The sequence below is a fragment of the Camelus ferus genome, chromosome 20 (genome assembly GCF_009834535.1).
Source record: "Camelus ferus isolate YT-003-E chromosome 20, BCGSAC_Cfer_1.0, whole genome shotgun sequence".
Taxonomy (NCBI): domain Eukaryota; kingdom Metazoa; phylum Chordata; class Mammalia; order Artiodactyla; family Camelidae; genus Camelus; species Camelus ferus.
The window spans coordinates 34,849,855-34,876,070 of NC_045715.1; the positions used below are offsets into that span (position 1 = coordinate 34,849,855).

The window sequence follows — 26,216 nt, forward strand, 5'->3', positions numbered from 1 at the left end:
TAATAATTCTCTTTTGTGTTTAACAGTACTCCCTAAAAAATAATTTAGAAAAAAAAAAAAAGGAGGGGGAGAGGAAAAGAGGGAAGAAGTAGAGATGGTAAATGGACACAAGTTCTGCATCTTTTCCTAATTAAGATGAAATAATAGTAGATGTTGCTGTAGCTCTTAACATGGTCACAAAATAAGGTGCCGTTTTTCAAAAAGTTCAGGAATCAGTACAGACGGCATGATAAACAATGGTGAAAACTCAGTCTTTGGGTACCATTTCCCAGTTGCCTCCAAGAAGTGTCTAATCTTCCTTCTTACTGTAAGTTGTATTTGTTAAAAAAAAAAAAAGTGAATTCTATTTTATAGATGGAAATCTAGGTAAGGCACAGAGAGTTCAGAATTCTCAAGGGCCATATGTAAAAGTGTTGGCTCTCCTAGTGTAGGAGCCTGGTCCTTCTATAGGTTAGGGTTCTGGTTTCCACGAATGGAAAAATAATTTTAGGATGCAATATTTTCATAAAGTCCTTCCAAATGCAGCTCCTGGGTGATCTAATTTCACTTCTGTCTAGCACTAATCTGTTCACAGTGTGCACATCCCTCATGTAGAATGGATTCTTCACAATACCATGGAAATGGCTAAGAAAGTATTTCCACTCTAATGCTTTATATCATGTTTGGTTTTTGTTTGTTTGTTTGTTTGTTTGTTTGTTTTTATCTTTTTTAAAATATCATGTTTGTTAAAATCTTTCGGAGAAATTATTTTTTGGCTTGAAATTTTTCATGCTTTGTCTCAGTCCATAGATGGCACCAAAAAATAAAGAAAATTCCACGCAGCTGTTTTTCTGATGCCACAAAGGGATATGAAAAACGCAGTAACAGACACTCAGAGAGTGAACTGCTGTTATGGGTGATGATGATAACAATTCAGTATGATATTTGAATAGGTTTCTATTATCCTTCACGTACTTTCACACATATTATTGCCCAAGAGAGACATCAGGGGTTTAGAGCTACTCCATATCAACCAGATATTCCTCCCCAGTGAAAGCATTCTTCAAATACCTCTTAGGAACACAAAAATAACTTAGCAGCAGATTTTATATGTGCATGTATGTGAATGTATCTGTGTACATTTATGTAGATAAGTGTATACACACGTTTACAGACAGGCAGACAGAGACAGACAGCAGTGATCACCACTAAGGGCAGCGAAAGTAAATTACTTGGGAAAAGTGATATTCAAGAGAGCAAGAGTTTGAAAACTAGACTTCTTGAATTTCATCCAGGACCTGAATTCTGCATCATTTTACTTGTCCATCCACCTAACAATCCACACATGTTTTCTGAGCCTTCATCATGTGTCAGGCACTGTCCTAGACACTGAAGAGACAGTAGTAAACTGATTGATGGATGATCTTTGCTTTTTTGAGCTTATCCTCACAGAGGAAATGAACTGTAAACAAACAAGTAAATTTATAGTATAAATTGGGATGATAAGCGCTATGAAGAAAAATAAAAATTGTTGTAATTTTAGAAAAGATGGCCAGTAAGACCTCTCTAATAAGCTAACATTTACTCAAAGAGAGAAGGAAATAAGAGAGAAAGTCACATGAATATTTAGCAGAAGACTATTCCAGGCAAAGGACATTATGTGCAAAGGCCCTGCAGCAGGTGTGTCCCTGGAAAATTCACAGAAGAGCTGGAGCAAAGCAGATGAGGAAGACAAGTCAACAAAGGGACAGAAGTTTAACAATGGTGTGGACTTTATTCCCAGTGAGATAAGAAGCCATTGTGGGGGCGGGGATGAGAAAAAAAGTAATAAGATGGACATATTTATAAAGGGCGTGGACAATAAAAAGTATTCACAGGGTATTTAACACAAAGTATAAAAGTCAAATACCAAGGACTTAAACGCATGAAGTCATGTTTTTCTATCACAAAAAGTGACTTCAGAGGTGGGCAGCCCCAGGGGCCATGCTGGTATGGCAACTCCAAAATCATCAGGGTCCTGGGTCCCTGCTAGTCTTCTGTTTCCTCATTCTGAACCAGTCACCTCATGGTCCAAGATGGCAGCTGAAAGCGTGGCTATCACATTTACATTCCAGGAAGCAGGGAAGGGAAAAAAAGGAGGGACAAATAGGGCATGGTTCCTACTAAGTCACCTCTGCTTTGGGAAATTTCCTCAACGTCCTGCACCCCACTTCCCCTTCCAGCTCACTGGCCAGCTCTTAGCCAAAGGCTATGTCTACCAAAGGAGACATAGCTGGGTACATCGCTGCCCGAAATAAAAGTGGGAGTTCTGCTACTAAAGAAGACAAAAAAGACAGAAATGTGGGGACCAACTAAGAAGTTGTCTGAAATGGTCCCGGCCCAGACTTATGCTGATGAGGGCTAGGCTGTTACTCACAGAGGCGGTGCTACATGGGACACGTGCTGAAGGTCCCACCAATGAGATTCCCTGATGGATTGGTCATGGGATGTGAGAAAAAGAGAGACACCTAGGATGCCGCCAAGACCTTCGGCCTGAGCCACTGGCCCATGCAGTTGCATTAAGGGAGATGGGGACGTGCGTCATGTTTTGTTTCCATGTGTTGATCTACATGATCAGAACTTGTCTTGGGTACCGACGGCGTGCTCTTCACCTGCCCCCACCACGCAACTTACATCCCGGACACTCAGATTCCTTCCACCTACATTCGGCCTTACCTCCCCCATCACACATTTTAGAAATTTCACTCTTACATTTGCTCCCAAATTATGTTTTCTTTAGTAGGAATGCACCTCACACATATTAAGTATTACACTTCACTTCTTCTTGTGTCTCACACAGAGCTCCTAAGCCACGTAATAAGCATTCACAGGTCATCGGTTGAATCAACTTTCATCTGGGTCCTTTCCCTGTTCTCACCCTTTCTAGAAGCTGTGACCCGTATCTCGGTGATGAAAACCTCCAAGTTTCACTCTGGGCAATCCTGTTCCCTGACAACGACTCCTGGATTCTGTTTGTGCAGAAACCTGTCCACTCACCCTCGCAATCCTACCAATGGTCCTACTTCCTGAGGGAGAGAGGAGGGATCCTCCCAGCGACGGACCTTCCCTCTCCACAGGATGAGGGTTTGCCTTCCCAAACCTAGCCACTTACAGGTCATCCAAGAGTGAAATATTGCCTGAACTAGGGACATGAAGAAAAAGCCCTACTGAAAGGTGACAGGTTGGGGCAAGCGTCTGGGTTACCCGGATCTTGAAATCTCCAAGAGGGAGAAGCCGAGTACACATTCCACACGTCCCTGCCTTCCTCGTACACTTTGCTGTCTCTCTGATACCTCCTCTCCATCATCAGTCTCTGGCCTGATCGATAAACATCATTCCTTGATAGAACTTTTACCTGAAACTAACAGGACAACCAGAGACTCAGAGGGGCTGAGTTTTGGCTGGGAAACTTCTCTTAAATGGTATTAATATAAGGCAAAGACTCCTGAGCAACGAAAGGGCAGCCCATCCTCCAAAAGAATGTGACTCCTGTGGCCAGAGTCCTGGTGAAAGTCCTGTGAAGAGAGCAGAGCATCTTCTGTCTGAGCTGAGACTTGAAGTCTGCAATTTTCCTTTGTCATTGCCAGCCCTTAGGTGGTGGATGGCTGTCAGTAAGTCAGCACTCTCCACGGCCACTGGCTGCACACACACACACACACACACACACACACACACTTAAAGTCAAGTCAAGAGCCCAGGCTCACAGACCTTTTTTCCTAAAGGGACCAATTCATTGATTTGCCTGAAAACTTCTCCTTGCTACTCAGTGGGGAAAAGAAAAGCTTCCAGAGCACAGAATGTAAACTGATGAATCAGAGAGACCTCAATCCACCTGTAAGAGACAGGTATCAACACTGCACCAGTTTATCCCCTGCAAAATATGTTATTTTCTCCTTATAGAGCCACGTTCTTACTTTAACAAGAACAAATGCTCCTGTAAATGTTAGCTATATTTATAGCAAAGAATGGCATTTTAGTGCAGTTTTACAGATACCCATAACTAATCACATTTCCCAAGCAATTTTCATTTGCCGATGAACAAGAGTCACTTTGATAACCATTCCGTGTTATCTGCCACTGAAGTAGGCCATGATTTCTATTCTCATTTAACAGATAAGGAAACCAATGCACAAGGAGGTAGGGAAAAAAAAACTGACTTAGTCATTTGGTGATGGGATGGAGGAGTTGAAAGTTGAATTCTCAGTCTCTCCCAACTTCCCAGCCCCTAGAGCTATGTGGCCGGTTGTGCAATAAGGCAGCCTATTTATATGACTTTCCGTGGGACCAGGAAGTCAAAACCACAATGGGGTCAAAGCAGGAAGACACTGCTTTCTTGGCAGGGAATTTCAAAGGCAGCAACATTAACTGATTTCAGAGCCTTTTGCTCTATTGTGGGTGCTGCCAGGGACAAGCATGACTACAAAGGGCTTGGATAAAGAAGTATATTCTTGGAAAGCACTGTTCACCCTCTCGTATTTGAAAAATTAAAATAATCAAGCTCTGTGCTTGTCAGAGTCGAAAGAAAGGGCTTTCATTTTGAACCCTCTGAGCACTTCCCCCTTTCACAGTGAAATCTCAGTTTGGTCCAAGAATAAATGACCCCTAAAGTTCCCCTTCCTCCTGCCCCTAAAATGATAGAATCACATATAATAACGCCACCCGCCCCCCTCAAACTCCGCCAACCTTTCACGTGCAGTAAGTTGAGGACGCTGGTGTTGGTGTCCAGCAGGAGCACCTGGCCCTTCTCCACCGTGACGTTGTCGCCCTCTTGTGGCCGTCTGCCGGCAAGCCAGCTGTGAGCCCTGGACCACCTCCCGCAGAAGTGTAAGGAAAAGTTGCCCTGGAAAACAGGTTTTGTTATTTTGCTTTCTTTTGTTGTAAAGCAGGAGGGCCTGGGTGATCAATCAAAACCAGAAGCTTCTCAAATGAAAATGAATTTAAAGACAATTTTAAATGTCTCAATGCGATTAATCATCCTCTCTTTCTCCTGCAACGAACTCAAACGGGGGAAAATACGGAAGGGGCACAGTCGTGCTTGCAGGGCCTCTGTGCCCGGCCTCTGGAATTCTCCCATGACAGGCTGGTAATGTTTTCTTACGTTTTTTCTTCCCGGCACAGGCAGGCCCCCTTCTCCCTAACAGATGGGTTTGATTCCATTTTTTATTTTTCCCGACATGTATTGAGTCTTGGACAAAACGTCATAAATAGCCCAGAATAGAAACAATTAAAATGTTGTGCTGGATGGGTGGCATTTTGCTTTACGTAATTGGTACCATTTTTCACTGGCTCTACCACCAAGTGTCCCTGTTTTACAGGAACATTCCTCTCTCCACGTGTCCAGCTCCATCCTCCCACACTGCCTCTTGATATTATTGTCGCCTTTTCCTCTGTGCATCCGTGCTGAAAAAGCTCGTGCACAGGGGGGAATGCCAAGTGACTTCAGATGACAGCCCAGAACCTTTGGGCGAGGGGCCGGGAGAAGGGCTAGGGGGAGCCCGGAGGAGGAGGCACCCCCTTGTCCCCCTGCAGTCTCCCTCTCAGAGTTTTTGGCTTCCTGTTAATTTATGGTTGCACCAAAGTCATGTGGTTTTCAAACCAAGGATGTGAAAAATCACAGAAAGCAGTACCGGGCTCACACAGGAGGCTGAGAACAGGTCTAAATGTCTTGCGCAGCTATGGAACTGTAATTCTGATCAATGTAACGCAATCCGACTGGATCAGGCAATCACCTCAAGGTCACACGGACGATACATGCGTGTCTCTCCTCCCCACCCAGACGCCAGCCTAATGTGAAGCCCCAGTTCCTACAAAACAACTGCCTAGAAGGTCCTCTGGTGCCGCGTTAGAGGCAGATGGGAGAAGATCGTTCAGAAGGGAGGGGGCATGTTTACAACACCAGCAACTGTACCTCCGCAGAGAACAGTGCCCTAGAGTATTTCCGAGAGAAAATGGAGAAATGTGTTGCCTCTGGCCAGTGGATTTTCCAGTTCACTAGTCACACATTGTACACTGAACCCCATCATCCACAAAACTCGGGGATAAGGGAAAGAGGGATCTTTGCATTTTCTGCATCTACCAAGGAGGAATAAAAGGCAGTGACTCATCCCAATTTAAGAGACGGAAAGGCATCAGACACAGCGATAAGGAGTCCCAGCCCTGAAGGGGAAAAAAAAAAAAAAAAGAATCCGTGGAATCTGAGCAGCACTGTGAGCTGTGGGAACCGTGTCCACAGGAGAACCATCCGCAGATGCGAACAGTAGGAGAGAAGTTTATCTCTCCAGTGATTTCACACTGCAGCGGGGTGCAGGCAGGCAGAATTACAGAAAGGGCTCCTTATAAGGCTGGACAGTCTACGTTCTTATAATCCTTTACTTCACTCCTGTGGGATCCGCAAAGAGGAAAGCGGGGCAAACAGGAGGAACTGGAGTGGAACGAATTGGGGGGGAGATGGGAAAGCTCGAGCCGGACGAAGACGCGAGAGACCAGAGGAGGTGATGCAGATTATCTGTAACATCAGCCCCGAGTCCACAACGAAAGGACATTTGAGAAAGCTTGGATTTCAAAAAGCTTAGAGGTGGAAAGAACTCCAGAGAAATCCTATCCCTTTATTTTAAAGGTGACAGTGTTTCTCAGCCTAGAGCTGTTTCAGGGGCAGGTTCCCTCAGTGCCACCAGGATGGACCCACAATCTCAGGAGCTGGGACCAGGGATCTGCTCTTGGAATCATCTCCCGGATGGCACTCCTGCATCAAAGTCTGAGGACTAATTCAAGGCAAGGGCTAGAGGGGAGGGGAATATCTGCAAAAGGAAACAGGAAGTTCCCTTCACAACAGCCCCGTAAGCTTGGGGAGGGCGAGGGTATGTGGACGAGCCCTGAGCAGGAGTGAAGAACTCAGCAGCGTGACAAGAGCCCGGGGCTCAGATCCACAATCCAGATGCAAACTACAAAGAGACTGAGAACTACAAAGGCTCACGACTATCACAGTGGAAAGATCTGGAACAACTAGACATGAATGGGGCATAAGGAGGTCAGAGGAGGACCATTCCATGACGTCTTTCAGGAATGAACTTGAGAGCATTTCAAAATTCACAATTCGCACTGACACCTGTCATCCAGCTCCAAGAGAATGTTAAAGACTTAGTCTCTTGCTTGAGAACCGCTATGTGAATCATTAGCTGCCCTCCCCAGTTCTACCATCTTGGCCTGGCCAGTCAACCTTCGAAAACTGCTATACTTGACCCAACCCGGCAGGTGGGAAGGTCAAATATTGTTAACTCCTCTTTACAGTGGAGGAAACACAGACTCCAATTTAAATGTTGTGTCAAAGACCTGGAGGCAGAGACAGACCGGACTCAGCCAAGCAAGCTCCCATCTCAGGTCTTTGCCCTCACATGGCCTCTCTCAGAGTGTCCTTTGCCAAATATCTGCACAACTCCCTCCCTTACTTCACTCAGGTACCCGCTCAGACAGCACCTGCTTCCCTGTCTCCTTAAGGAAGCACCACGTCCAGTCACCCCCTCTCCTTAATACTTCTCCATGCTGGTACTGACCATACCATTCCTTCTGTTTTTATCATCCACTGAGGTTGGTCAGGGACTTTGTTTTGGTCACTGCTGTATCCCCAACCCCCTAAAAAGTGTCCGACACATAGTAAGTGCACAATAAAAATCGATGACATGATTTCTTAAGTGAATCATCCACCTGCTAGTCCCACATGCACTTATAGATGTTACACACACACACACACACACACACACACACACACACACACGAGCATACGTGCCTTCTTGATACAATAGGTGTGCACCTAAGGGATAAGACCTAAAATGCTTAAAAATGCTACACGCCCCTAGGTCTCCCAATCCATTGAGTTTGGCCCACAGTCCTTCACACTCCTTTCTGGGTCTTCAAATTCTCTCTAAACTTAAACCAAACGATGGCAAGCCTATCTAAACAAAAACCCGAGACTCAGATTCAATCTCCCTATGAAATCTTCCACTGATGTTTTTCTTTCACCTCAAGTCTCTTTATTCAATATGGTAGATTTCAAATGGTTATAAATGTTCAGCGTTAAGTTCCAAAACAATCTAAGCTTCCCTCCGCCCTCAGACTTTTCTTTACCGTAATAAACATGTCTTGAAATACATAGAATTTTATTGACGATTCATGCTTATTACAAAACCATGACTGAATATTAAAAGTCCTAAAATATAAATGCATCCTCAGCCATCTAACAGCCACCTGGAAAAGTGAAAGGGCCACGTATCTCTGTGACAGCACGTCGCCAGTGAATCCACGATGACACACGTGTCGCCATGAGACTTTCAGCTCCGCCGCATTGCCGCAGTTGACACAATGGTGGTACCATGTTCCCTACACACAGGACTCCTGGGGTGGTGACCCCCCAGAACCGGGGGCGTGGCTCACTTGCCAACATCTGTGTCCTCCAGTTCCTCTCACTTTGATCCAGTCACTCAGAAGAGAATGCTGATGGAACTGATAAAAGACTTCTCATCGATACATTTGAAGGCATCTCAGTTGACACCAATGTGACGTTTTGGGCGAAAGCCACGTTCCACTCCCCCCCACAAGCCCACCTTCCAGGTCAATGCAGGTTTTGCTGCCACCAAATCTAAGCTCTTTCTGTGATAATTCCCAAGGTGTTCAGCCTTACGCTCTAGTTTTCTTCGACATAAACAAGTCACACATTCCCATGCTGCAGATGAAGAAAACCACTTCCCTGTGGGCATACGGGGGTGGTTTGAACATAGAAATTTGAAAACTATCCAGAACACACCTTCATTTCTACCTCAGGAACTACAGCCCCAGATACACCAAAACGAAAACCAAAAAATGAAACAGAACACAAGCAAAAGCCCTGCTGCCTCGGCGAGAGGCTGACGCGATCTGTTTGCTCCTCACGGCTCATCAGCACTTTTCTGAACTTCAGGGAATGTGCGGTGTCTGCAGATCTCACATGTCACCTTCAATGTACTTGTGACACCACGCGAGTTATCTTGAAAGAAGTCACTGATCAGCAAGATGGAACACCAGGCGGCACCGAGACCTCTCTGTGAGCCTCTGTGTTAAGCAGCGGCGGTGGCGGAGGGAGGGTGTGGGGGTCTGTCTAGCCACAGCCCCTCCTGGAGGCCTTCTTCAGCAAACAAGCCCTGGAACTAGGGAAAGGCGGGCCCCGGTCACCGACAATCTCTCCACCCTTTGCACTGCTGTTTGCTCCAAAGAACTTGTCCTCACGGAAACATCGTATACTGTTTACAGTCAATCAGCCCCCAGTGGGATGTAAGCTTCCTGAGAGCTTCCTGGTTCCCCGCTCTGGACCTACAACAACGCCTGGCATGAAGTAGGCACCCCAAAAATATGTTTGAATGAATAGTCAACCCTTAGGCGCACTCATAATCACTAGGCCAAAATGTAAAACGCTGTCTTAACAACTAAAATAATTTGATATGAAGCAGTAACTTATTTCTTTCACACTGAAATGTCTTTAGTTTTTAATGAAACGAAATTTACTTATCTTTTCTTTTGTTAACATCCTCCATTCATTTCTGCACACGATTCCCTTCTTTCATTCTAACACAAACAGTATTGTGTGTTCTTCTCAATGTGTAGGGTTTTGTATTTTCATGTTAGTTCTCAACTAATTTAGAATTTATGTTGAAGGGAAGTTTTCCATTCTTCTTTATTTTTTACCTTTGCTTTTGGTTTTGTTTCCCAAATAGTTAACTATCTTCATACCATTTACTAAATAACATTTGCTCTCCCAACTAGTGGTCTTGGCTATTTTAATAACTATATTATAATATTGGGTTATATTTAGCTTGTTGGTCAATTAAAATCCCAAACCTTTCATGTACGAGCTAATGTAAAGGTATTTCTTTTAGATACACGTGACCTCATCCTTGTTCTTAAGGTGTTCGTGTTATTTTTTTTAAAAAGACAAATAGCCAGATCATTCAACTGTGTGTGATTAATTCAATAATTAAAGGCATCACCAAGGTGCTGTGGGAGTTCAGAGGGCTGGCTGTGCCTTTCAGGTGAAATCTAGTGCATTAATTACCCTTCCCTTTTTCAGTCTAGACATCTCAGACAAATTAACACAAGCTGAGATTATTCCAGCTGATTCTGAAACCCAAAAGATGTTCACTTATAGGAAAAGTCAACCATCTACAAATCCAGGATTACGAATAGAGCCCCAGACCTATAATCTAATAGCTCCTTAGGGAACAAAAAGGAAATTAAATTAGTTTGGCATAATTTGTTCTTACTGAGCTCATGCTGGCTCTAAGAGATCACTTTCTTTTCTCCGTGCTTGTAAACCCTTCGCGATGATGACATACCATGAGGAAGTCCCTCCTCGCTGCCAGGGTGTTGGGTCCTCAAAGAAACATCAGCTACGCCTCCTGCCAGGGGCTTGGGCCCAATTCAGATTTCCTCCCTCTTAGAAACCCGGGCAATTCACTAGCTCCCCTCTCTGTTCCATGCACACCCTACACCCCAAGATTTCTCTAAGAATAGTGACATTACTCAGTGCTTCATCCTTGTAAGTTATTTTAGCCCACTCAGGTACATCACAGTCCGCAAACAGAACAATCTCGCTGGCCCTTTCTTCCTCGTCTCTTCCACTCGAATCTTCAAATCTCCTCAACAATGTCTCTTCTCAGTTACCAGCCGGAAGATCATTCCATGACCGAGCGCCTCCAACGTCCCAGGGCACACGTAAGACATTTGACTTCCAGCATCACTCATCTTCACCACCGAAAAAGCTACCTCTGTCCCTCCCTGCTTTCAATGTTAAAAATGTTAAACTTAAAAAAATTGTTCATCATGGAGAACACTCAGTAATCACAGGCTCCTTTCAGCCTTCTTGCCCGGAACCACGGTGCGGATGGATCTCTGGGTTCAACCAGTATCTACTGGGTATCCCCAACCTGAGAGGCACAGGGCGGGGCACAAAATAAAACAAATCTCTGACCTCAGGGAGCTTGTATCTTAGGGAGAGAAAGTTAAGTAAGTAAAACAAATAATGTGCTCTAGAGGGGAAAAAAAAGGCAGGAGGAAGTGGAGGCGAAGTGGCCGGGTGGGAGGAGCTCTTTCGCACGAGCGCGGTGAGCGGGCCCGCCCCTCGGGCAAAGGCTCGGAGCGGCAGGCGGGTGGAGCGCGAGCCCGAGGCGCTCCGAGAACGTGCGCCGCCGGGAGCACAGACCGGCCTGCGGGTCTGAAGGCGGGAAGCCTGCACAGCTCTGTCGCCCTTCCTGCTGAAACCCGGGGACGGTCCTTCATTCTTCTACCATATAAAGACCCCGAGCTCTCCACATGTCACAGAGAAGAGAATCAAGTGAAGTAAGTCAGGAGAACATATCAGGGTCAGCAAACTACAGCCCAAATCTGGCCCATCCACTGTATTGATAAATCAAGGTTTATTAGAACATGGCTTTGACCGCTTATTTACCTTTTTTTATTTTTATTTTTTTATTGAATTTATTGAAGTGCAGTTTACTTGCAATGTTTCAGGTGTACCACAAAGTGATTCAGTTATACATATATATGCATTCTTTTTTTCAGATTCTTTTCCATTATCGGTTATTACAAGATATTGAACACAGTTCCCTGCACCATGCAGTAGGTCCCTGTAGTTTGTCTATTTTATACATAGTAGTGTGTATCTGTTAATCCCAAATTCCATATTTATCCATCCCTGCCCCTTTCCTCTTTGGTAACCATAAGTTTGTTTCCTATGTCCATGAGTCTGTTTCCGTTTTGTAAATGAGTTCATTTGTATCATTTTTTTAGATTCCACATGTAAGTGGTATCATACAATATTTGTCTCTCTGTGTCTGGACTTACTTTACTTAGTATGATAAGCTCTAGGTCCAGCCATGTTGCTGCAAATGGCATTATCTCATTCTTTTTTAGGGCTGAGTCATATTCCACTGTATAACTATACCACAGCTTCTTTATCCAGTCTTTTGGATATTGATGGGCATTTAGGTTGCTTTCATGTCTTGGCTGTCATGTTACATATTGTTTATAGCTGCTTTCACTTTGTGGCAGAGACTATGTGGCCCACAAAAGCTAAAATATGTACCATCTGGCTCTTTTTAGAAAAAAAAAAATTTGCTTACTCCTGGTACCTTCTAATGTATACTATCAGTATAATAAGAAGAACTGATACTGTCCAAGTGCCTGTAATCTGCTCTGTATACTACATGTATATTCCATCAAGATTGAAATATGTTCAAAATAGAACCTCCTACGACTAAAAATAAATAAATAAATATAATATCAATACCTAAGAGACTGAGGACTGGCAAACAAAAGGGTATACACTGAAATGCTGGAAACTGGTCCAGTTCTCATTTTCCAGTAAGCAATAAACCAGGTCTCTGCAGGCTACATAAAGGCAACCAAAAGTCCGTGTGTGTGTGTGTGTGTGTGTGTGTGTGTGTGTGTGTCACACCTGGATGTGCACACATAGAGCCAAATCGGAAGACTGACAGCTACACGCTAGCCTTCTCCGCAGAGCTGACACACTGCCATTTAACCAGCGAGCGCGGAGCACGTGTTCCTGCTCCCAGTCATGAGTAAGAGACAAGGTTAACATTTTAAGTGATGGACTACAGCGTGTTATTTCCCCATGCCGTGGACCCGTGACTGCGCCGCCTTGGAAAACACTTAATTTCAGAGCTGGAATACATGGGAGCACGCTTTTCCTGCCCGGTACCTTTGACAGCTCCTCAGTTTCAAACACCAGGGGAACCTTTCTTTTTTTTTTTTTTTTTTTTTTTTTGCCTCCTTTTCTTTTTTTCCTCCCTTTCATACCTGAAGGGAAGCAAAATGCATACGGGGTGGCAGAGAGAAAAGGAGGAGTCGGTTTTACAATAGAACTATTCACTACCATCTGCTCCAATTACTCTTAATGCTGGGCAACCATCTTCATACAATAGCAATAATGATCTCCTCAAGGGCAAAAGAAAATTTTTTTTAACAGAAACAAACAAACGTTGATTGCATTTAGCTCCCAGGCTAAAGAAGTGTAGAGCTCTTGGTAGTGAACCATTAATTAGGAAAGTGGGCAGGTCTTCCATTAGCACAAGCAAAACAAATCGGGTCTCCTGTGCGGTTCTTCTCCCGCCTCTTTGGGGGGATCTTGCCCACAGCTCTCGGAGGTCAAGGAGATAGCCAGGCACGTTCCTAGGACTGGGGTTATGCCACACCGATGCCCTATGCTTGGATCAGAACCAGACAAAGCCAAGACTTTCCCCCGTCTTCTTGTTGGCATCACTCATGCCCAGTTTCAAGAAACACTGAATATAGAAATAGGTCTTCTACCAAGAGGACAGATTCCCATCCTGGGGTAAGCTCCCCAGGAGCCACCCCAAACCTCAACCCCTCATTGGAAACTAGAACTAACAGCCCCCCTAAAGGAGCTTCAGGAATGGAGGTGATCCAGGAGGGGTCCCTTCTTTGGTACTCCAGGAGAGCCCAGGACTCAGTGAAATATGTAGGGTCCAGAAAGACCTGGAACAGATCCCTACGATGCCAGCAGAACCCTGACTTTCACAAAGGCTGTGTCTAGAGACCATCTCAAATCCCCAGTTCGAGCTTACTGCCGGTGTTAAGAACTCTGAGGTGCCCTCCCAGGACTCCTGCCCTCTGGGTACACGCCCTGGACACTCCCCTCCCCTTCAGTGGGAACAGAGCTGGTGAGTAAGATGGGATATCCTTCCATGATCAGGTTACATCACGTGGCAATGGTGAAGGAATGCTGCAGGTGTAATGAAACTCAGAAATCAGTTGACTTTGGGTTACTCAAAAGGGGGATAGACTTCTCTTATGCAGGTGAGCCCTTAAAAGAGATCCCCCCCGACCTTGAAGGAGCCAACTGTCGGGTTATGGAAAGGACCATCTGATTAGGTCCCAAGAGCAGCCTCCAGGAGTCAAAATGGTCCTTGACCAACACCCAGCGAGAAAAAGAGGCCCTCATCCCACAGCTGAAAGAAACTGACTTCTGCCAACAACGTGAACGGGACTGGAGGGAGACCTTGAGCTCCAGCGGAGGATGTGGCCAGGCTGACACCCTAACTGCAGCCTTGTGAGACACGGAGCAGGGACCCAGCGACCCTGCGCCCAGATGTCCGACCCGCAGACACTTCGAGATGACAGATGAGCATTGTCCTGAGTTGCTGAGATTGTGGTTATCCATTATGCAGCGAGTGTGCTGTGCGGTCATTTTCACCGAGAGTGTGTTTGCATTTGAGTTTTCCTCCTTTCCTCCTGACTGAAGTCACTACCCCAAAGGATGGTTAACAAGACCAAGATGGGATGGCCATGCCGGGCAGAAGGCCAGGGGGTTTTCTCACCGCTTAAGTGACTCCCAACACACAGGACAGACAATACAGATTTTTTTTGTTGTTAATTTATGATGTCAAGAAGTTTAGATTAAGACCTGAGAGAGAACTCATTTGCTCAGGGAGCGTATAAACAGCAAATGCTACAGGACTGCTACGCCCTCACAACCTTTCTCTATTTAGACTGAAGAAATGCAAAATCTTTCTGATCCTGAACTCAACCATGATGGGTGTCCTCTGGGAGATACTGAGGATTTTTACAAGCCCAGATTCCAACCTGACTTCTGAGCATGGTATTTGAATGTAATTGGTATTAATAACACTACTCTTCTGCTTGCATTGCTTCCTGAGGAGAGAGGAGAATGTGACTTTTTTTATTCCCTCACTTTAAAATTGAAAGAAAAAAAAAAAAAGAGGCAGTGTTTTGCAGGGGGAGACCAAGCTCAGAAACCAGAGAAATCCATCCTGTACCTGAACCTGGGATCTTCAGTGGCCTTGACTAAATAACTTTCCCCTCCTTCTTGACGCTTCAGGGTAGAGATTAATGTGCTTTTTAGGGGGGACAAAGGAAATGTTCATTGACATTTTCAGATCTCCTGCTATCAAAGTAGCATCAAGTTTGACCATTCAGCATCCATGCCTGTACTGTCTGGTATTTAATGATGCATGAGATAATTTGTTTTAAAGCAAATACCACAAAATTATCAATCCTGCTGGAGGAATGATAAATGAATGATGAGTTTCAGAGCCAGGATGAAGCCTTGAGGATCTAGAACTTGGGGAGCTTGTCCGTCCTCCATAGGGCGAAGGCCTCTCTTGTTTACACAGGTCACGTTGATTAAATCATCGCCATCATATTTGCGAGTCTTCCCTGGGCACTCACTGTGGCTTGCACACTGGGGGACCCTCCCCGGTACCCATGAATGCGAAACTGACTTTGCCAGCTCTTAGAGCCCGCTTTCAAGTGCATTGTTGCCTTTCCTCTCCACGCATCCACCACACACTGTCCCTTTTCTGCCAAACCCTGCTTATTGGTTCCAGATGCAATGAATCATCCACGGACTTGAGCGACATTAGTGGTAAACACCAAGGTTAAAATGTAGAGATAATTGAATAATACCAACTACCAGTAACAGCCATCCAGGCAAAGGAGGAAATAGACCCGGAGATTTCAGATAGGGCAGTCTGATGGAAACCCTCCACTCTTAGGATCAAAAGCACATGCTATTTTGACATGATGGAAAAAAAAAATCTCTATTGTATTTTTCCAAATTTTCATATGCCAGTTATCAGCCTGAGTAGGTGTGGCAAGCAGGGGGTGACAAAATTTAAAGGTCCCCATGATTAAAAATGAAACATCCAAAAATCAGCTAAACTGTCATCTACTTAGTATCTCCAAGCAGTGTGCTTTTAAAATGTTTTTTAAATGTTTAACTTACTGCTTTGACTGCTGATAAATAAAATTAAGAAAATACGTGCATTTTTTTCCAGTAAACTCTCCTTCACAGAAAACCCCATAAAGCAAAAATTTCCCAAAGCCCTACCAAAAATTCTTGTGGCTCAATATATTTTCCAGATAGCAAAATGTACTTTAATCGTTCGCTTTAAAGTCACCTGGCATTCATTGTATACAGCGTACATAGTATAAAAACATGGGTATGTGTACAACATATACACATAAGTTTATACAAACACTTGAAAACCTTTCCTTCTTGTGTCTTTAAAGGCAGAAAACTCAGAATCTTCAGTAAATACTGAACAATCCACAGGCAGAGTTATCACCCAAGAAGTTTGGGAGTTTAAAAGCCACAAAGACCGCCATGAAATGAGCCTTAAAGCAGCAGTACCCAACTCTCCAGGGACCCAAGGCTGGACTAATTCAATAAGCAATATTGGAGAGTGATCAGAGGCCACAAGATCTCTTGTAACACATGCGAGATGCCTTCTCCCAACTTCAGGGAGTTACTCCCTTGCTGGGAATCAGGGCCTCAACTTGTTGAGGATTAATTATTCATGTAACTCTGTTCTGCCTTAAGAAAACAGAAGCTGCTTCTTTCCCCCATTTTCCCAACGGGAAGAAACACAGCTCCCAGTAAGCCCCGTTGTTACTTCAGGGTTAATGAAAGCTTAGATATCTACTCTAATAGCTCGTTTCAAAAATGTGAAAGTAAGTGACTGCTACAAGATTGCTCGATGAATTGAGCCAGGTTAGAGTCAGGACAAAAGCCAAATCAAAGTGATTTGTATTTTTTCCACCAAAAGACATGGCCTTTATTTTTCAATCAGCAAAGTGTAAGCAGCTCTCCTAACATTTTCTTGATCGAGCCATCAGCATGCATTCTGGTAGCATGAGCCACGTGGATGGGTCCCACGGAAAAGCTGGCGAGCCGTGGTACAGCTTGCACCGCTCCCCATTTCCCACTTCCGGACAGCAAATCCAGATGACGCCTCCTTTGTCCGGGATCTACCCCCAAGGCGTTTTGTCGTTTTAGAAAATTGAGGAGAAAAAAAAAAAATCACTTCACCCTTATCCATCACATGAAACAGAAAGAAATAACCTTTCCTTGTTCTTCCCTTCGCTTTTCCATTCTCCTCCACTAATCGGGGTAGGCAGGTAGCTTTTAATCTGCACGTCTTTGAAGTTTTTCATAGGGGCAGTCCAAAGCCAAGCTAAACCTTAATTTAAAACATTTTTTAAACATTTTGAACATATTGAGAACACTTATAGACAAGGTAATGGACCTAACTGACATCTTGCCTAATTCCTCAAGCAACTAAGATGGTAAGACGGTATAAGATGGTACCCAAAGAATGTTTAGAGACTAGGAGGCAAAAGAAATAAAATTAAATTACTCTCTGCAGACTAAGCCAGAGATTTGGATTTTAAATATAGAAATGAGGCCAACATAAGCGATAAAAAAGAGGCGAGGCTTCTATGTTTGTCTAGAGGGGAAATCTGCCTAACATTGGATTTGGCAGTGATTTCTTCAGTATGACACCACAGTAGCAACAACAATGAAATAGATAAATTGGACTTCATCAAGTTAAAAACTCTGTGTATCAAAGGACATTATCCACAGAGTGAAGCAGCAACCTGTGTAATGGAAGAAAGTATTTGCGAATCGTTTTCCTGATAAAGGATGAATATCCAGAACATATTGAGAAATTTTGAGTTGTAACAACAACAACAACAAAAATCAAACAACCCTATTTAAAAAATGGTCAATGGACTTGAATAAACATTTCTCCAAAGAAGATAATATAAATGGCAGATAAGCAGATGAAAAGATGTTCACCACCACTAATCATTAGGAAAGTGCACATCAAAACCACAATGAGATGTCACTTTACAGCCAATAGGATGACTGTTAGTCAAAACAAAAACACAAACAAAATAACAACTATTGATGGGACTGTGGAGAATTGGAACCTTGTGCATTGCTGGTAGGAATGTAAAACGGGGCAAAACTTTGCCAATAATATGACAGCTCCTCATAGCGTTAAACACAGGAGGACCGTGTAATTCTGACCATGCCACTTCCGGGTTTGCACCCAAAAGAACTGTAAGCAGAATATTTGTATATCCATTTTCATAACAGCCTTACTGACAATAGCCAAAAGGTGGAAGGAGCCCCAACGGTCATCAGAGATGAAAGGACAAACAAAATGGGGTCCATACATACAATGGAATATTATTCAGTCTTAAAAAGGAAGGAAACTGACTCACGCTACATCATGGATGAGCCCTAAAGACATTACGCTAAGAGAAGTAAGCCAGCTACACGAGGATAAATACTGTGTGAGTCCACGTAGACAAGAGACCTATGTTGTCAAATTCAGAGACAGAAAGGAGAAAGATGGTTGCCCAGGTCTGGGGCCGGGGAGATGGGGAGTAAGAGTTTAATGGTCACGGAGTTTCAGTTTGGGAAGATAAAAATGCTGCGGAGATAGACGGGGTGATGGCAGCCCAACAATGTGAATGTATTTAATGCCACTGATCTCTACAATTAAATACAGTTAAAACAGAAAATTCTATATTATACATGTTTTACTACAGTTTAAAAACTGGGGGGGGGGGCAGGATATGTTTCTTTGTTTTTAATTAAATCACCAACCTTCTTGGGCTCCCTAGTTCTCTAGACCAAAGCAACAGATTAAAAATTAAACTTACCCGGTTGGTTCAGCGCATCTCTAGAGCCTGGTTAGGAAATGAGACAGTTCATCGTATTTCGGATGAGGGTGCTGGAGCTTAGAGAGGCTAAATGACTTTTTCGAGATCCTAAAAGCAGACGAAGGAACGAAAGACCAAAAAAGAAGACAAGGCTCAGCATATGTGCTTGCCGTGCTGCTCTGTGGGGCATGGGTCTGTCCCCTTGCTCTTGTGAGTGCATGTGCATGAGTGTGCCTGCAGCCCTCGGGGCTCTAGTCCCTGGTCCCCTCTCCACTCTGCTCCTTATGTGACAGCCTGTAACTCCCCAGACACACCCTGCTATGTCATATCTCCAGCCTTCAGTCCTGGAGGTGATCTGTCCTACCTCCGTCTGGAAGACCTTTCTACCCTATCCTACCAGGCAAACCCTTGCTCAAAAGCCAGGTCATCTCCCTTTCTCTGAGATGCTTTAGCTGGGATCCCCTCACCCTAAAGCAGAGCTGACTGTCTTTTTCCTGCTTCCACCGGGCCTTGAACTTCCCGCTATAGTATTTTTCGCCCTCCCACTGCATGATGTTCAGTATCTCGCCGTATTTTCTATCTACACTCCCACCTCATCAAAGCCAAGATTCAAGGGAACCAAAGGGAGAGCTCAACAGAAAAAGGCACCAGCACTTGATTCAGACCTAGAAAGTCTAAAGTTAGGGGCCCATGGCTGGAGCTGCCCCTGCCCTGCAGCAGAGGGGAAAGGCTGATGTCACTGCTGGAGAAACAAAGGTGACCGTGGGTCCCCTGGAAGGGAACGGATCTCACCTGCTAAAAAGGGATTTTTCCAAGAGGCAGGCTGAACTACTGGGGGGAAGCCAAGTTCCCCACCCCCAAAAAGCAACGGGCCAGCCAGGCAGAGAGAGCTGTAGACCCAGGACCTCAGCTGGAGGACTTCTGTGAACCACAGCGAGGCCCGAGACAGCTAACCATGGGGCCTCTCCCACCCACAGCCCTGTCCTCTTGTTGCTGTACTGCCACACATGACGCATCCTTTTAGCCTCATCGCCCCTCCCTGGGCCAACTCCTAGAAGACGTGGGGAAGGAGATGGTCACAAGAGAGAGGACCATGCCCCCACCACACGCTTCCAAGCCATCGAGGGGTGGGCCAATTTTGAACTGAATTAAGGTTTGAGGCTTTGGAATTACATCTGACTGAATTTGAGAGCTTCTCAGGACTAATGCGTCTGGGAGCAGGTCACAGGATGAGGACGAGGTTACAGGAGACCCTGGCCAGGGCGTTTCAGGGCTGAGGGGCTGTCAAAGCCACGCAGCTGCAGGGGAAGGACAGACCAGAGGCGGGGACCAGAAACAGCCCGCGGCGTTACCCTCCCAACAAGCAGGGGCTGGGAAGGGGAGGGAAGAAGCCAACCACTGTGTAGAAGGAAGCGTAGGGTCAAAGGAAAGTTAGGGGAAGGGTCTTGGTTTAAGATTGAACAGTGTATACACTGAGGAGAATGAGTTAATGGAACAAGAGAAAAGAAGGGAGCACTGGTGATGTCACGTGCTCCCGATGAGGGGGATGGAATGGTCTAGAATGTGTGGGCAGGGATCAGCCTCTTCTCTGCTCATCCAGCAAACACTGGCAGTCCCCATGCGTCCAGCCCCTTCTCTCTCATCCACACATCCTCCCTGGATACTGCCACCTCCTCCCTTCACCTCTTATAATCCGCCTCGTGACAACTCTCACATCTGCACCTCAGACCCTGAACTCTGTCCTACACCCTGAACAGCCGGCTAGCTGAGCATGCGTGTGACATGAAGCCCGTGGCCACAGCACATGTAAAGCTGCATTTCTCATCCCCTCCTTCCTGCAGACTTGCTCCCTCAGCCATCAACACCCAGTGGCCCACCACCCACCGAGTTTACAGCGTTCGCCAGCTCCAGGGACAGGCGCCTACCGCTCCCCCTAACGCTCCCCTCCCATAGCCAGCAGGCCGCCCAGCTGCGCCCACTCACCCCACAAACACCTCTTAGTTCACGCGCTTCCCCTCAGCGCACAGAACGCCAAGGCGCCCAGCACCACCGGCATCTTCGGGACGAGAGGCTCCGTGAGGACAGAGAGCAGGTCTGTCTGTGCACCTAGAGTGTAGCATGGTACTTGGCCCGCAGCAGGTTTGTAATGAATATTTATTACCTGAATGAATGAATGTTAAATCAGTGACTATCGCCTGAGGTAGCAGAGCTGGTCTCTCTGCCCCTCATCCGCCCACACCCTCCAGCCTCCTCTCCGCGGCTGATCCTGCCAGGAAGCAGTACTCCCGTCCTAGAAAAGTTAACCTCACTACCTCATCTCTCTCTCTCTCCCCCTCCCCCCTGTACACACACACACACACACACACACACACACACACACACACACACCTGGCCACACTCCCCACCTTTAGAATACAGGTGGGGAGCTGATTCCCAGTGCCTAGAAAATAAAGTACAAATTCACATCAGCGCACAACCCCAACCCCGTCATTGGTCCCCCAGCCTTATCTCCCTCTCCCCTTCCAATGCCTCCACTGGAACACGCACCATCCTCAAACTATACCAAAAGCCACACTGTCTCCTAAATACACCACGACCGACCGTGCTGACGCGAACGCTCCGTCTCCTGGATGGTGCAGGCATCTCTCAAGGTCCGGCTCCACTTGAAATTTCCCTGTGAAGACTTTCTCAGGCTCTCGAGAAACTCTTCTTTCCTCGGGGTCTGCCCTGCACTCCACCTTTACCACTCTTGTGGTCCAGGTTCCCCTCCAGGATTATGTTTATCTGGCTAGAGTGTGCGTTTCACAGGGCAGGGACTGCATGGTAACCACCTGTGGACCACAAGTCACTAGCACCGTACCTGGTATACCTGGGCATTCATCAAGTCAATTAGACCAAATCCACAAACTAGACCGGCTGTGTGAAATGGGCAGCCAGCAAACAGCAGATTACAGTGACACCTAAAAGCTTTCTCTTGCCTGACATTTTAAAATTTCTTTGTTTTCTGTGAAAATGATTTAGTGTTTTTTGAACGATCAAGGCATAACCCAAACTTAGGGCGCTGGGTCGGCCAATGGAGTGTTTCCATATCTGCTTCAGTAAATTGATAGCCCTTACTTGTAATTTGCAGCCTCTATTTGCACACAAATAATTAATGCACCAGAGTCCATAAAATTGATTTTTCTCTTAAGTTAAATATTCCGCCTACAATCTTGCTAGTGTATCAATTAATGAAGTTTTACTGTATTCAACCAAGGAGCATTTACTGAGCCAGGTACTGTGGGAGGCCCCGCGGAGAAAATGATACATAGCATAATTTCCTGCTCTCAGGACGCTCATGGTCTGGAAGAAACCGACATAGAAGACAATCCTTACAGTTCCACACAGGCTTGTTTCTTTTCTCAGACGGGCAAAATCTGGATGTTTACAGGAGAGGACAGAGGGGACAAAAGCTAAAACAGTACAGCCCACTCAACACGATCTCATGTTATTAAAGCTTTTATCCATGAGCCAAGTATCATCAAAACCCATAAACACTAACTGGACACACATCCATCTGAAGAACGCGACTGGGTTCTTTTCGTTTCAAGATGGCAGACTGTTCACAATGAATGACCTTTGTTCAGCACAGCAACCTTTGTCCAAATCAATCAGCTTCTTTAAAAACCTAAACAAACTGTTGGGGGAGGAGGGGGAGTAAAATTCCCTTGTTTTGGTGAAACATGGAAAAAGGCCACAGGGCTCATAAACTTCTGACTGGGACCCATGCTTGCCCCCCAAGAGCAAATTGTCCTAAATCCTCAGAAGAAAATCCTGATTCAACACCATCCCCTGATCCTCCCTCATCCTCCAGGCTCTTCCACCTACAAATTAGTACCCCTGCTCTGGCTGGAGTCATGCAGAAACCTCAGTGCAACCCACGCTCACATTCCTCAAGACAGTTGTGGCCACAGGGTCTAGTGAGAGAAGCTTCGAGATATCGCAGACCGCCCGGACCACCTCGGAGGCATCCGTCCTGGGTCCTCCAGCCTCCTCCACCACACACTGCAATGCCGACATTGCCCACGTGGTACCCAGGACGCCTGCAGAGATTCAGGAAGAGGACACAGTAGAGCCTGCTGCCCGTGAAACCCGGAATCAAAAGGGAGGCCAAGTGGACGTCAAATCTGGAGTTGGTAACTCAATTACGAATTTGTTGTTCACGGAAGTTCACATGGCAGGCCGGCCAGCCCACAATCACAACTGCACAAGTAACTTCAGATCGGGTTTAAAAAAAAAAAAAAAAAAGTTTGTTTTTCGCTTGGTTTTCCAGGTAACCACAGGGGTGAGCACTGGCCCCACCACAAATAACAGGAGTCCAGATCATGTGATATTTTCATTTGAAACATAGTTATTGTGTCGATGGAATCTCCTTCTACATTTGTATTCAGACACGGCTGGAAACAGCATCTGAACACATAATCATATCCCAGTGTGTTTCTCTCTCTCGAAAGCTACACCTTCTGCCTTAATACTTCCACAGACTCCTCCAGGCCCGCTTCAAACAGACAAAACACTCCTCCTAAAACTCAAAGCAACATCGCGACACCTTTGTAATAGGCCTATTTCCCAAGGGGGGGATAAAAGGACAAGGCAAATTAAGGGAAATGCGGAATATAAACTTGAAACCTACTGTCAATAAAACCCAAAACAAACTCGAAGCAGAGGTGAAGAAAGCAGGGGAAGGAAAAGCAAGGTTAAATGGTCATCTTTCTTCTCTTTTTATTTGAGGATTTAAGTTTGCACAGCTCCTTACAAGCTGTCTTTGGCTAAAATCACTATTAATGAGCTTTGACATTTGAAATTTAACTGAGTATGAGCTCAGAGCTTAAAGCACCACACCACCCATGAAGCCAACTGGAAATATTTTGCTCAGGCCTAACAGTGTGTTTATTGAAAAGACACAGCTTTCAAGAGAAAGTGTTTACAGCAACCACTTTACCTGCTATATCCCTGCCCTGAGATGTCTGTTTGGTTTCAGGGTTGGGGGGGGGGTCCTCTTTAACTCCTTCAAGTCACGGCTCTAATTGTTTTCAAGTCTAGCGGGAAAACATTAACGAAGCTCTTTGCTCCGCCAGCAGCCTGGATGGTAAGGACGGGTTTGGGAATGTGGAGTTATGACCAAGGAGCAGGCCACAGGGAAAAAGAAGTAAGCCCACTGGAAAGACAAGATGAAAATCTTTGTTTGATTGTAAATGTCATTAAAACTATCCTTTTCCAAAAGAGAGCACGGGGAATAGACTAATGAGGTGGAGGAAATGGCCTGGGTTCTTCTTGGCTAAAACGGTGGTTCACTGAGTGAACGGGAATCCATCATTAACCAAGTCGTTTCTCCAAAAGAAGGACCAAAAGGAAGCTATTCCCTTTGCTCCTCACCCAAGAAGCCTTTGGGTGGACTGATCTGTTGAAGAAAGGAGGATGAGGACAAAGAGGGAATCAGCTTGATATAAAAGGGGACACTCGCACACACTCCGCTTCTGCACAAAGTCTGCGCGCTGCCCATCTCCACCTCTGCGTATGTGAAAACAGAACCGCGGCATCCTTCCAGATCTCACGCCAAAGTCCTGTGAGCGCCGCTCTGTGCTGAGGGATCCTGTACGGATTCTCGCCAATATCAGTGTGAAATTCAGAACCCTTCCCCTTAAGCCACTGTTATGCTGGAGATTTTAGGGGTATCCTGGACCTGAGGCATTCCCGGACCCAGAAAAAGTAAAAGCAAAACTGCTAACCTAACCTGGAATGCTTCTGAGGAAAGCGGACAGAATCTCAGTTACGAAGGAAAGGAAGCTCCGCGTCTGTGACCTCGAAATCGCATGCAAGGCAAGGTGTCATTTACCCACCCACGTCTGGCCACCCCCGCAGCACCACAAAGGGAGAGTCTCGAGGATGACACCGAATCACGAAGGTAGTTCCGAGGTCACAGCCGGAGGAGGAGGAGGGAGTGGGAAAGGCGAGCTCTTTAGCCAAAGACATTCCGTCATGACTGTTTCTCCCATAGGAAAATCCAGTAGTATCAGATCCTAATTTCTTTTAAAATATTAAATAGAATCTTTGTTATATGTTCCCTTATTCTCATACATGCTAGGACTTCTACATTGTATGGAGACCTTTTTTTCCTGAAAATATGGGCTTGCAGTATCTCTGATTCTGTGGAAGACCCTCAGGTCCCCAAATCTTTGTGATTGCTTTATCTTACCAGTTGAAGGAAAAAAAAAAAAAAAAGACTTCGGAGGGGACAACACATATGTAAATCCCAGCATCACCACTTGACCACTGTGTGACCTTGGCAGTCACCTAACTTCCTTGAAGTTCAATCCCTCGACCATAAAATGGAGACTCTTCAAGGGCCATTATAATTACATAACATATAGTTAACTAACACAGGTGACGGCCAACTCAGTGCCTGATAGGCGATTACTTCTTGCCTCCTGCACACTTTTCCTTAAACAAAAACAAGGAGAAGATAGATTTATTAAGATTCAGCCTTTGCATCACCATTTACAGAGAAAAAAAAAAAACAATTAAAGTAAAATCAACTTTCTCGGGCAATGACAGTGTTCTAGACCTTGATCTGGAGTGTGGCCGTCATAGCAGACACAGACATCAATGAACTATACATGTTAAGATCTGAGCATTTTGTTCTACGTAATTTATACCTCAATAAAAGAGACAAACTCTTGACAAAATAAACTATAGTTTTAAATTTGGGATCTCAAATGTATTAACTCCATGAGTAAGGCAAATGATACAGCATACATTTTATGTCGCCAAACTAGAAACTGTTAAAAGCCAAAAAAAAGTACACACGCTAATATTTTTCAGCTAGCCCCTTCATGCCTCCGTCTTGTCCCCGCTTGAGTCAACTTTATGGAAGTTTCCAAGAAGCACCATCTCCTTGTTCTAGTCTGCAAGCCCCGCATCACAGCCAACCCCACCACCAGTCGCCCATGGAATCCACACGGAGTAAGAAGGGTAAGAGTTGAATAGCACTTTAGAACTTACAGTTTTCATATCTGTAGACTCTTAAATTTCAAAAACTTTGAAGGAGGATACTCTGAAGCATGACTGTCACCATGCACACGAGGGAAGCAATGGGTCTGAGAAATCTAGCCGTGGACCCAGGGCCTCTTAGTAAGACAGTGTCAGCAGGGACTAGAACCCACATCTTCCAGCATCAAGACTCGGGTTCTTTCCATTACTCTGACATCTTTGATGAAGGGATGGCAAAACATACCCTCCAACCTGCACCAAGTAACTAAAGAGGGCCCTGCCCAGCACTGGCTGCTGAGAACCAATGTCGTTACTGCCAGGAAGTCACATGTTTAAACTCTCTTGGCCTTAGAAAAGGATGGATTCTGCCTGAAGTATATTTCTCTACTCTTCCCAGAGTTGCTTTTGGGGACCAATATTTTTATATCCAACATGAGTCTTCTCAAAGGAGAGCATTCATGCCACGGATCCAGCCCTGCCTTCAGGCCTCCTGCCCTGGAACCAACATCCTAACCTTCCACAAACACTCCATGAAGGCAAAAAAGGACTAGATTTTTCCAGGTCAAATAAAAAAGAAAAAAAATTCATAATTAAAGCCACGATCTTAGACAAAAAAAAACCTCAGTTCA

General features: G+C 45.3%; 1 protein-coding gene across 9 annotated transcripts in view; it reads right to left on the reverse strand.

Moving 5' to 3' along the window:
- The window catches only part of PKHD1 (PKHD1 ciliary IPT domain containing fibrocystin/polyductin), a 368,837-nt gene that overhangs the window by 251,630 nt on the left and 90,991 nt on the right, over nucleotides 1-26,216 (reverse strand). For all 9 annotated transcript variants that reach the window (XM_032463248.1, XM_032463247.1, XM_032463246.1 and 6 more), the window contains one exon: nucleotides 4,702-4,858. In XM_032463248.1, the coding sequence (XP_032319139.1) occupies nucleotides 4,702-4,858 (157 nt within the window). The remainder of the gene's footprint in view (nucleotides 1-4,701; nucleotides 4,859-26,216) is intronic.